The sequence below is a fragment of the Microcebus murinus genome, chromosome 10 (genome assembly GCF_040939455.1).
Source record: "Microcebus murinus isolate Inina chromosome 10, M.murinus_Inina_mat1.0, whole genome shotgun sequence".
Classification (NCBI taxonomy): Eukaryota; Metazoa; Chordata; class Mammalia; order Primates; family Cheirogaleidae; genus Microcebus; species Microcebus murinus.
In genome coordinates, this window is record NC_134113.1 from 71,326,250 (window position 1) to 71,339,135 (window position 12,886).

Sequence of the window (12,886 nt, forward strand, 5' to 3'; positions counted from 1 at the left end):
GTCCTGAAGACCAACACTTGACAACACCTAAATAACTTTTCTGAATCTAATTATTTTTTATAGATCATTGGACGTCCCTATTTACCTCCATACTGGTCTCTGGGATTTCAATTGTGTCGATGGGGCTATAATAACATAGATGTGCTGAAAAAAACAGTTGAACGTTTAAGACGTTATGATATTCCTCACGTAAGTGTACCCCAAAGAGTATAGCGGGAAATGAGAGGACCTAGGCAATTAGAAAGTACAATAATTATACTGTAATGTGTGTGTGTGTGTGTGTGTGTGAGAGAGAGAGAGAGAGAGAGAGAGAGAGAGAGAGAAATATGGAACTGGCATCGCTTTTTTATATCATCTTTTCAATTTCCAATGAGAAAATCATTTTCATTTTCTTTTTTTACTAGTAGCCTGAATATCACACCAGTATTTAAATTTGCAATTGAATACAGTCACTGATAAGCTACTTATGCTTCTTTGACAATAGCTGTCTGTTTTCTTAATGTTTGAAAATCATGTCTATGCTGCTCCTTTGCACAGGATGTTCAGTACGGTGATATTGACTACATGGAGCGTCAGATGGACTTCACATATGATAAAGCTAACTTTGCTGGTCTGCCTGAGTTCATTAGGCAACTGAAAAATGAAGGAATGCATTATGTCATTATTTTGGTAAATTTCTTTTGAAGATCAAATAACATATTTTGATTTATATTTTCTAAGCATTTTTAAAAATATATATTTGTTACAATTAATTTATCAAAAAGTAGAATTTCCAGCACTAGTGTATTCTTGAGGGACAAAATTTTATGCGCTATTTAATAATACATGCTGTATTACATTAAAATAGAATAAATTTATAAGCATATTTTATATTATTTAATGACACAGAAATGTAATCAAGTGATGAGGAATCCACTAAATTTTTTAAAATCCAGTGCTCTTTCTAAAAGGAAATTTACTTACTGATAAAAGGAAAAATATGTTTTTCCTTCAATGTCCCTCTCTGTCAAGATTTGAAGCCTTGGCCATAAAAATCCTAAAGAAAGAATAATATAGTTATCAAGTAAATGGAATGATTCTTAGGTTGAAACAATCTTTTCTCCATGTTGGGACATGACATTATTTTTCATTTAATATATTTGTAATATAAAACAAATGTCATCTCCATAGCTACTTCCAGAGGCATGAATATTGCTAAAAGTTGTCTCATAATGAGATGTTTGTTTCACCGCGCCCAGCCTTAGAGATTCTTATATAAAAAATATTTGCAAAGTTTACATTTAAATAGCAATTGTAAGAAAAACTCTTGCCAGTAACAGTATTCTTGGGAATTTGCAGGAGCCCTTTTTGACAAAAGATGAACCATATGGTACTTATAAGCCCTATGAGCTTGGACAGCAAATGGGAATTTGGGTCAACAACTCTGATGGACTCACACCAGCTATTGGCAAGGTAAGGACCTTAAAGAAGAATAGTTGACAACCTCTTTCTGTATTGAATATTTGATAAGTACAATTCACATGGCTTCAGTGAACTGGCATTGCCTGAATTCAGTTCAAGAAAATGGAATGCAGCTTCTCCAGCTGTGCTAATCCCCAAGTATTTTGAGCCTTAGCCTGGAAAATAAGACTTTTAAAGAAATTATTTAAGTTCCATAGAATTGATGAGAAATTTAAAGGATAAATTAGTATACAGGGCAACAACTTTTACAAAAGCACTCTTTTATAATTATTTTAAAATTATAAATAATGTTGACTGACAATATATATATATATATATTTTTAAATTTACAATTCAATGGTTTTTAGTATATTCAGAGTTTGGAAACCATCACCACAATCAATTTTAGAACATTTTCATCATCTCAAAAAGAAAAACATGTTTTGAAACAAATGTGGTCACAAAGACAATGGAACTAGTGTGCGTATTGGTATTACTCCTTCTGTACCAAAATGTTCATGATCTCTGCTCAGTATAACTCAGATCTTAGGCTGTTTTTTTTTTTAATTTTTTTGCAATCTATCTCCAAATTGATGTACAACTCCTCTTCCTTTTTTTTTTTTATTATTTTTTTATTATTTTTTTTATTTCGGCATATTATGGGGGTACAGATTTTAAGGTTTCAATAAATGCCCATTTCCCCCCCTCCCCCCACAAGTCTGAGTCTCCATCATGACCATCCCCCAGATGGTGCACATCTCACTCATTATGTATGTATATACCCGCCCCCCTCTCCCCTCCCACCTGCCCAATACCCTATTACTGTAGTACCTATGTGACCACTTAGGTGCTGTTCAGTTAATACCAATTTGCTGGTGAGTATATGTGGTGCTTGTTTTTCCATTCTTGGGAAACTTCACTTAATAGTATGGGTTCCAGCTCTAACCAGGAAAACATAAGATGTGCTATGTCACCATTGTTTCTTAGAGCTGAATAGTACTCCATGGTATACATATACCACATTTTATTAGTCCATTCTTGGATTGATGGACACTTGGGCTGTTTCCACAGCCTTGCAATTATGAATTGTGCTGCTATAAACATTCGAGTGCAGGTGTCTTTTTTGTAGAGTGTCATTGGATCTTTTGGGTAGATGCCCAGCAATGGGATTGCTGGATCAAATGGTAGAATCACTTGTATCGCTTTAAGATATCTCCATATTGCTTTCCACAGAGGTTGAACTAGTTTGCAGTCCCACCAGCAGTGTAGGAGTGTTCCTCTCTCTCCACAACCACGCCAGCATTTATTGTTTGGAGATTTTTTGATAAAGGCCATTCTCACTGGGGTTAAGTGATATCTCATTGTGGTTTTGATTTGCATCTCCCTGATGATTAGAGATGTTGAGCATTTTTTCATATGTTTGTTGGCCATTCTTCTGTCTTCTTTAGAAAAGTTTCTGTTCAAGTCCTTTGCCCACTTTTTAATGGGGTTATTTGATTGTTTCTTCCTGATTTTCGTGAGTTCTAAGTATATTCTAGTTATCAGTCCCTTATTGGATGCATAGGATGCAAAAATTTTCTCCCATTCTGTAGGTTGTCTGTTTACTTTCATGACTATTTCTTTGGCTGTGCAGAAGCTTTGTAGTTTGATCATGTCCTATTTATTTATTTTTGGTGCTGCTGTGATTGCCTTTGGGGACTTCTTCATAAACTCTTTGCCCAGGCCGATGTCTAGGAGAGTGTTTCCAACTTTTTCCTCTAGAGTTCTAATAGTTTCATACCTTAGGTTTAAGTCTGTTATCCAGCGTGAGTTGGTTTTTGTGAGAGGTGAAAGGTGTGCGTCCTGTTTTAGCCTTCTACAGGTGGCTATCCAGTTTTCCCAGCACCATTTATTGAAAAGGGATTCTTTTCCCCAACATATGTTTCTGTCTGCTTTGTCAAAGATTAGATACCTATATGAGGATGGTTTTATATCAGGATTCTCGCATCTGTTCCACTGGTCAATATTCCTATTTTTGTGCCAATACCATATTGATTTAATCACTACAGCTTTGTAGTATAGTTTGATATCTGGCATATTAATGCCTCCCATTTTGTTTTTGTTGCCTAGAATTGCTCTTGATATTCGGGGTCTTCTTTGGTTCCATACAAAGCATAAAATTATTTTTTCTATATCTGTGAAGAATGCTGATGGGATTTTAATAGGTATTGCATTGAATCTGTAGATCAGTTTGGGTAGTATAGACATTTTGATGATATTGAGTCTACCGATCCACGAGCATGGTATGGATTTCCATCTGTTTACATCCTCTGCTATTTCCTTCCTCAGTGTTTCATAGTTCTCCCTGTAGAGGTCTTTTACGTCCTTAGTTAAGTATATTCCTAGGTACTTTAATTTCTTTGTTGCTATTGAAAAGGGAATTGAGTCTTTGATTTGGTTCTCAATTAGATTGTTGTTGGCGTATATGAATGCCTCTGATTTCTGTGTATTGATTTTGTATCCTGAGACTTTGCTAAATTCATTGATCAGTTCCAGGAGTTTCTTGGTTGAATCTTTGGGGTTTTCTAGATACAATATCATGTCATCAGCAAACAGTGAAAGTTTGATCTCTTCTGCCCCTATTTGGATACCTTTGATTCCATTTTCCTGTCTGATTGCTGTAGCCAAGACTTCCAGTACTATGTTGAACAGAAGTGGAGATAGTGGGCAGCCTTGTCTGGTTCCAGTTCTAAGTGGGAATGATTTCAATTTTTCCCTATTCAGTATGATGTTGGCTATGAGTCTGTCATATATGGCTTGTATCATTTTTAGGTATGTCTCTTCTGTGCCTATTTTCTTAAGTGTTCGTATCATGAAAGGGTGTTGAATTTTGTCAAAAGCTTTTTCTGCATCTATTGAAAGAATCATGTGGTCTTTGTTTTTGCTTCTGTTTATGTGGTGAATTGCATTGATAGATTTACATATGTTGAACCATCCCTGCATCCCTGGGATGAAGCCCACTTGGTCGTGGTGGATTATTGTTTTGATAAGTGTCTGGATTGGGTTAGCTAAGATTTTGTTGAAAATTTTTGCATCTATATTCATTAGGGATATTGGTCTGTAGTTTTCTTTTTTTGTTGCATCCTTTCCTGGTTTTGGTATCAGAGTAATATTCGCTTCATAGAAGGTGTCGGGGAGGTTTCCGTTCTTCTCGATGTTGTGGAATAGTTTCTGCAAGATAGGTAGTAGTTCTTCTTTGTAAGTGTGGTAAAATTCGGTTGTGAAGCCATCTGGACTGGGACTTTTCTTTTTAGGGAGATTTTTAATTGCTGCTTCTATTTCAGCTGTTGAGATTGGTCTGTTCAGGGAATCTATTTCTTCCTGGTTGAGCCTAGGGAGGCTGTGTGTTTCTAGAAATTTGTCCATTTCCTCCACATTTTCCAGTTTGTGTGCATAAAGATTTTTGTAGTATTCATAAATTGTATATTGTATCTCTTTGGGATCAGTTGTGCTATCTCCTTTTTTATTCCTGATGGAGCTTATTAGAGATTTCTCTTTCCTGCTTTTCGTTAGCTTAGCCAATGATGTGTCAATTTTGTTTATTTTTTCAAAGAACCAACTTTTTGTTTTATTAATCTCCTGAATAGCTTCCCTGTTTTCAATTTCGTTTAGTTCTGATTTGATCTTGTTGATTTCACTTCTTCTGCTGGGTTTGGGGTCTGTCTGTTCTTCTTTTTCCAGCTCTTTGAGTCGTTTCATTAGATTGTCTATTTGTGATCTTCTTGTCTTTTGGTTATAGGCATTTATGGAGATAAACTTTCCTCTCAGAACTGCTTTAGCTGTGTCCCAGAGGAGTTGATAACTTGTCTCTCCATTGTCGTTTTCTTCATAGAATTTTTTTATTTCCGTTTTATGAAGTAATCATTTAGTAGGAGGTTGTTTAATTTCCACGTTTTTGTGTAGAAATGTGAGTTTCTGTTAGGGTTGATTTCTACTTTTATTCCACTGTGATCTGAGAAGGTACATGGTATGATTTCTATTTTTTTAAATTTCTTGAGATTTTCTTTGTGTCCTAGGATATGGTCAATCTTAGAGAATGTCCCGTGAGCTGAGGAGAAGAACGTATATTCAGTGGATTTTGGGTAGAATGTTCTGTAAATGTCTGTCAGACCCAATTGTTCTAGAGTTTTGTTTAAGTCCATTATTTCTTTATTAATTTTCTGTTTGGAGGATCTGCCTCGTGCCATCAGTGGGGTGTTGAAATCTCTGGTGATTATGGAGTTGCTATTAATCCATTTGCTTAGCTCCAGTAAGGTTTGCTTTATGAATCTGGGTGCACCTAAGTTGGGTGCATATATATTTAAAATTGTTATCTCTTCTTGTTGAAGTGTGCCCTTCACCATTATATAATGACCCTCTTTGTCTTTCACTACTTTTGTTGGTTTAAAAACTAAATCGTCTGAAATTAGAACTGCCACACCAGCCTTCTTTTGGCTTCTATTTGCTTGGAATATTGATCTCCACCCTTTTATTTTTAGTCTATATGCATCCTTGCAGGTTAGATGTGTTTCCTGAAGACAGCATATACTTGGCCTGTATTTTCTTATCCATTCAGCCAGCCATGCCTCTTGAGTGGAGAGTTTAAGCCATTCACATTTATTGAGAGGACTGATAGGTAAGGTAGATTACTGTTCATTCTGTTGGGTTGGATGTTGTTGCTATGATTTCTGTCTTGAGCCATTGTAATATCTGGCCTTTAATATCTTTGGGTTTTGGTTGTTTTTATATTCGTGGGTTATTATTATGATGTTCCGTGCATAACGCTGTTTTAAGTACTTCTTGTAGGGCTGGTCTTGTCTTGGTGAATTCTCTGAGCCTTTGCTTGTCTGAGAATGTTTTTATTTCTCCTTCATATACGAAGCTTAGTTTTGCAAGGAATAATATTCTAGGCTGGGCATTGTTTTGTTTCAAAAGAGTGAGAATGGGGCCCCAGTCTCTCCTTGCTTGTAAAGTCTCATTAGAGAAGTCTGATGTTATTCGAATTGGCTTTCCCTTGTATGTTACCTGCTTCTTTTGTCTTACAGCTCTTAGACGGGCCTCTTTAGTTGATACTTTGGTCAGTCTGATGACTGCATGTCGTGACGTCTTCCTGTTTGCGTTGAATCTCCCAGGGGTCCTCTGAGCTTCTTGAACTTGTATATCAAGATTTTGAGCAAGGCCTGGGAAATTTTCCTCTATTATATCTTCAAACAGCTTGTCCAACCCTTGAGTGTTGTCTTCTTCCCCTTCTGGTAACCCTATGACCCTCACATTAGGTTTCTTCACATAATCCCACATCTCTTGTAGGCTTTGCTCTTTTCTCTTGTTTCTCTGCTCTATTTCTGTGACTGATTTATTTAATTGGAGGGTGAGAGCTCTGAGAATCTTCAAGCTCTGAGATTCTTTCTTCTGTTTGATCTACCCTGTTCTTGAGACTTTCCACTGTATTTTGTAGTTCCTTGAATAGATTCTTCATTTCCAGGAGTTTGGTTAAACTTTTCTTCATTGTGTCTATTTCTTTTTCCATATCCTGGAGGCTTTTTGTGGTTTCTTTGTGTTGGTTATTGAGTTGTTGTTGCAGCTCGGTGAGTGTTCTTATGATCCACATACGAAATTCCAAAGTTGGTGTCCGTTTCTAGGGGGCTGGTGCTCCTCTTTGGGGGTGTGTTTTCCGTTTGGTTCTTCATATATCCTGAGTTCTTTCGCTGATTTCTTCCCATGTCGATCAGTTGTTGTTTCTTTCCTTTAGTTTATTGTTTGGGTATTCACACACCTTGTTTAGTTTCTGAGGTGTTAGGTGGTGTCTGTGGGTGAGGTTGGACCACTCCCTGTATATTGAGTCAGTGGGTGCCGTGGAAAGGCTGTGCAAGATGCTGTCCTTGTCAGTAGGTGGCGTTTGCTTGGAGGAACAGGCTATGCTATTGATTTTGTGTCCTGTTATCATCTCTTGTTCTGGGCGGAGCTGGGTTGGGTAAGCCTGCCCTCAGGCAGTTAGCAGGGGTCAAAGTTCTGTCCTCTGCTTCCAGGAAAAGCTGTCAGGGTGGGGCTGGAATGGTCCCGCTCAGCCAGAAAGTCTGGGTGTGGGGGTGGGGCTGTCTGAGACCAGCAGTCTGGAGCGGGCCTCGCTTCTTTCCACCCTCCCCAACTCCGCAGCCACTCCTGGGCCTCTGCCAGCAGGCCAGACCACAAGCCACTAGGCCTCCCGGGAATGTGATGCCGGCGGGGAGGTTCCCTGCACAGGAACGCCACCTGGGCTGGGTGCACGGCCTCCTCCTGGGAGGAGGGTTGCCCTCTAGGATGCTGATCCGCCCCTGGAGGCACACAGACCTCAGTAGGCTGTTCACGTACAACCCTTCTGTGCCCCAGGCAATGCTAGCCCTCGGTGCAGGGGATCTGGTCTGCAGGTCCGACCTCTGGGTCCCGGAGTTCAAACTGTATCCCCACCAGGGACAGGAGTTCCGGTCCCAATTCACCCACAGGGAGCCCAAGCTGGATCTATGTCTCTCAGCCTCTGAGTTGGCACCGTTCTCCTGGGAACACTGTGCCAGCAGCACCTGGGAGAGCTGGCGGGTACGGAGCTCACAGTCTGAGTTCCCCTGAGTCAGCTGTAGGGTCCCAAAAGGGAAGGTCCCGTTCCTTGGAGGTGCCTCTGGCTGGTGGCTGTATTGTCTCTCTGGGCAGCCACGGGTAGGGTCGGTGGAGGGGAGGAGGAGGCAATATGGCACCTGCCATGCGGCTCAGGTCTGTGCACAGGAGGTGCCCGGAGGAAGTTGGGAACCTGGTGCCACGTCTGCTACAGGCTCACTGCTGGCTGGCGGCGGCTGTCCCTGGGCTGGTGTCCGCAGGTCTCTCCACCCGCTGGGGAGCCCACCAGCAGTCCCGAATCCAGGGGAGGGCAAACAGCAAATCCACCTACCCTTGCCACTGGTCTCCGGGCTGCTCCGGTGGTCTCAGCCTCCAGTTCTCCTCCGCAGCCTCCTCCCATGGAGTCTCCTGGGGTCTCAGGTACCCCTCCTTCTGGCCCTCGTCCGCTGTATGCTCGTCTCTTGCTTCTTTTTTCTAATTTCTGCTAGACTCTGTCTTTTCTGCAGAGACACTCTGTCTGGCAGTGTTTCTCATCCGCCATCTTGCTCCACCCTCCCTCCTCTTCCTTTTTTTTCTATATTTGAAAATTAATATTTTTTAGGTTGAAGAATGAGACATATTCAATGTTTCTTAAATGAAAATCAGTTCCTCATTTTTTTCTTTTCACAATGGAAATACCTTTAATCCTTTTGCCATTTATAAAATAGTACAACATTGTAAAAAAAAATGTAATAATGACTCGTAGAAAGTAGAAAGTGACATTCCATTATCCTGGACTCTCTAAAATATCACTTTTATCATTTTTGTGTATATTCCTCCATATTTTTAATGTATGTAATCATATTTTTAAATAAATAGGAGATACCATTTAAACCTTTAAAGAGTTATAACAAAATTATGTATTTTTCATGGTAATAGATATAAATTTATCTCATGTATATTGCTATATTTTCATGTGGGAAAATTAGTTTAACCAATCTCTAATAATCTCTAAACATTTTTTTGTTTCTCTTATCTTAATATTATAAACAATGTTGCAGTAAACCTTAATACATGGTGTTATATATACTTGTCTCATTATCTCCCTATAATGTATTTTTAAAATGAAATGATTACATTTAAAAATGAATATCCCAAACGTTTATATGTATTTTCTTGATGTCTTCAAAATGTTTGTACCAATTTTTATTCTTACCAAATAAGCATGTTTACCCAGGACAGACACTAATACAGGGCAAACAAAAAGCTGTGAAAATATTTTATTTTATTTTTATTTATTTCAAAATATTAAGGGTGTACAGTGTTTTTGTTACATAGATACCTTACATAATGCTTATGTTGAGAATTGTGGTATGTCTGACACCAAAATAGTGTTCATTGTACTCAATAGGTAACTTTTTATCCCACGCTCTCCTCCCTCCTTCTTGATTTTCAATGTCTTTTATATTGCTTAGTGCTCATGTGTAGCCATTGTCTAGCTCCCACTGATCAGTGAGAGTATATGGTATTTGGTTTAGAAAGTCTAAGACCAAGATTCTGGTAGGGTTTGGTTTCTGGTGTGGGCTCTCTTCCTGGTTTGCTGATGGCCACTTTCTCACTATGTCCTCACATGGTGGGGGTGTGGTGGGGGAGAGAGACAGAGAGAGAAGAAATGTCATTTATAAGGGCACTAATCCCATCATGAGAGCCCCCCCCCCTCATCACTTCATCCAAACTTAATCACATCCCAAGGGACCCATCTCTCAATACCATCACAACCGGGGTTAGAGCTTAGGGGCACCAACATATAAATTCTGAATAGACAGCAGGAATATAACAATTTTTTTCCAAATGGATAGATACTAGACCAAATATCACCTATAAATAATTCAGCATTTCTGAACACTTTTGAGATACCAGCTTAGCCATAAATTTCAATGTAGACATCTATCTGTTTTTTATCTCTCATTTCTGTTGCATTTCTCTGTTTATCCATTCCTATATTCAATGCTGTTTTTACTTAATATGAACTTAGGGTATATTTATTTAGGCTTTTTATTTTTTCTAAAATGTATAGCCAGTATCATATAGTTATACTTCCAGATGAATACAAAATCAAGTTACAAAACATACATTGAAATTTGAACTGAAAATGCTTTAAATTTATAGATGCATTTGGAGCAATTTGACATCTATACAACACTGAGATTTCCCATCCACAAACATTCTATATGTCTTAATTTATATGTCATCTTCTGAATACTTCATGAACTTTCTATAGTTTTCATTAAATTATTCTTATGGCTCTTGTTGACACCACAGATACGTTACAGTTTTGTTGTTACTATAAATACAATGTTTACATTTTCTAATCCTTATATTTGTATTGATATAGATTTAGTTGTGGAGAAAAAAGGCTAAAATTAAAATAGAACAATAAAAATGTAATTTCATGTGCAATTTCATGACTGGAAGAACACTGGACTGGGATGTGGGATTCTATTCCCATTCTACCATGAACTTGTTATGTACTTATACCATGTAGCTTGTTATTTAGTTTCACTGATTCTCAATTTTTGTTTGTATGACTCAAACTGTAAAATAAAGCCCAACCATAGAGATTTCTATACTGTATTAAGTGAGTTGCATTATTTTGTTTGACTTACTAATCTATTGTAGGCTTGGCCTCCAGGATATGTAGTATTTGCAGACTACACCAACCCTCGCACTGTACGGTGGTGGATGCAGATGTGTGGGGAATTTAAGGACATCCTTGATTATGATGGAATCTGTATCGTAAGTCTAAACTTATTATTTAAAAAAAATTATCTCTGGTGAAAGAGTGAAATGTTCAGTCACTTATTTTTTTTCAGCTAGCAAGCCTTGGAAGGTGAAAATCCCCTTCTTTATTTCCTTATACTCACATCTAATGCAGCATTAGAGGGGAGAAATACTTTCTCCAAGACTGGCAGCTGGATCATTGCTTCATCCAACTCTGGGGCTTATTTATGCTTTCATTATTGTTTATGCCTACTATATTCAGGGCAGTTGGGAGGCAAAAGTTGGGGAGATAGGTGACAAACAAGCTATTGTGTGACCATGACAGAGTGAGCACCAAATGCAATGGGAACACAGATGAAGGGCATTGACCTCTGGCGAATTGAAGTCACCTCTGGGGAAGTCCAGGAAAGCTTACCAATAGAGGTGATGGTTAAAGGTGTGGGTTAATAGAGGACTGACCAGGTGAATGGAGTTAGTAAAGTTACAGCAGGTTGTGGGTGTGAATGGGCTTCAGGTAATGGGAATAGCATATTCAAGAGTGCAGAGGTGAGAGATCCTAGGAAGGTGTTGATGGAGTACGATTGGGACAATTGGCAGTTGCATGCCTAAGAGGCCTCAATCTGCCAGAGAGACACTTGCAAACAGAATCATGTGGCCAGAAGACAGAGTGAAAACTAGAAAACTCATGCTCTTCAAGAGAAAGGAATTTTTCTCTATATGTGGCATAATTTATTGTTTCTGTGCCTTTGCTCATGCTTTCCTTCCCATTTTCCCTCATTCCTACATGTTCAAATCCTATGAGCCCAACAACATGCAACCTCCATACCAACTTATCCATGGAGCCTTCCCTGGTACCCTTACTAAAAAGAATTCCTGTTTTCTGTTATTTCAACAAACATATATTTATCAAGCACTTACTCCATACCAGGAGGCATTGGGGATTGATTCAGAAAAATTCTTGCCTTCATGGAGCTGACATTTTAGCGGGAGATATAGGCAATAAACAAGATAAATAAGTAAAACTTAGAATATGTTGGATAATAGTAACTGCCAAGGAGAAAAATTAATCTAAGAAGTAGAGTAGGAAGTTTGTGAACTTAATTAAGATTGGAATTTATATAGCATGGTCAGGGAAAGTGATAATTGATCATGTAAAGTCCAGAGGATGAGCTATGGGGGATATTTGAGGGAAGAGCATCCAAGCAAAGGAACAGCAAGTACAAAAGCCCCAAAGCAGAGCAGGCCTGACATTTTTCAGCAGCAGCAAGAAGGCCAGTATGGCTAGAACAGTGTAACCAGGAGGAACAATTGTAGAGGAAAAGGTCACAAGGGTATAGAGACAGTATCATAAAAGGCGTCATGGACCAATTATGAGGTCTTTGGCTTTTACTTTGAGTGAGTTGTCTCTGGTTTTACTCTATGTAAAACCACTGGAGGGTTTTAAGCAGAAGTTTTTGAAAGGATTACTCTGGTTGCTATACTGAGAGTAGACTATAGGAAGGCAAAAAACTGTGAAAACAGAGGTGTTGAATCTAGGTTTTATGAAGCTTTATACAATTTGAGTAACTCTATTTAGAAAATATTTAAAAATTACAAATAGAGAATTAGGTTTAAAGTATGGAAGGGGTCATGCAAAAATGTTACCAGGCAACTTAAGTTTCATTAGCTTTCACATCAATCCACTTGGGCTCCTGTTGAAAAGAGAGACCGGTTAAGAATCTATGGCGACATTCTAGGCAAGAGACAACTGTAGTGTGTAGCTTGAGATAGTAGCAATGGAGTGAATGAGGTGTGGTCACATTCTGCATATATTTTCAAGATAAAATTAACAGGATTGGCCAACAAATTAGATGTGAACATCAAGAAAAAGAAATTAAGAATGATCTATGTTCATAGCCATTGGAAGATTAGAATTGCCATTCACAGAACAGAAATGGGTGGTATATCTATTCCTGCGTGGTGACATTTATAGATTTGTGAAACCATTGCTCATTTGCCAGTCTATGCTATTTGAGACCAGGGACACTATCTTGTTTATTTCTATGCCTCGTAGAGCTCCTAGCTTACCACCCCACACATTTAC

General features: G+C 38.5%; 1 protein-coding gene across 1 annotated transcript in view; it reads left to right on the top strand.

Annotated features, from left to right (window-relative positions):
- Window positions 1-12,886, top strand: part of LOC142873446 (lysosomal alpha-glucosidase-like) — a 39,245-nt gene that overhangs the window by 24,288 nt on the left and 2,071 nt on the right. The window contains exons 2-5 of the mRNA XM_076007848.1: window positions 64-189; window positions 538-669; window positions 1,339-1,452; window positions 10,702-10,818. Of these exons, the coding sequence (XP_075863963.1) occupies window positions 64-189; window positions 538-669; window positions 1,339-1,452; window positions 10,702-10,818 (489 nt within the window). The remainder of the gene's footprint in view (window positions 1-63; window positions 190-537; window positions 670-1,338; window positions 1,453-10,701; window positions 10,819-12,886) is intronic.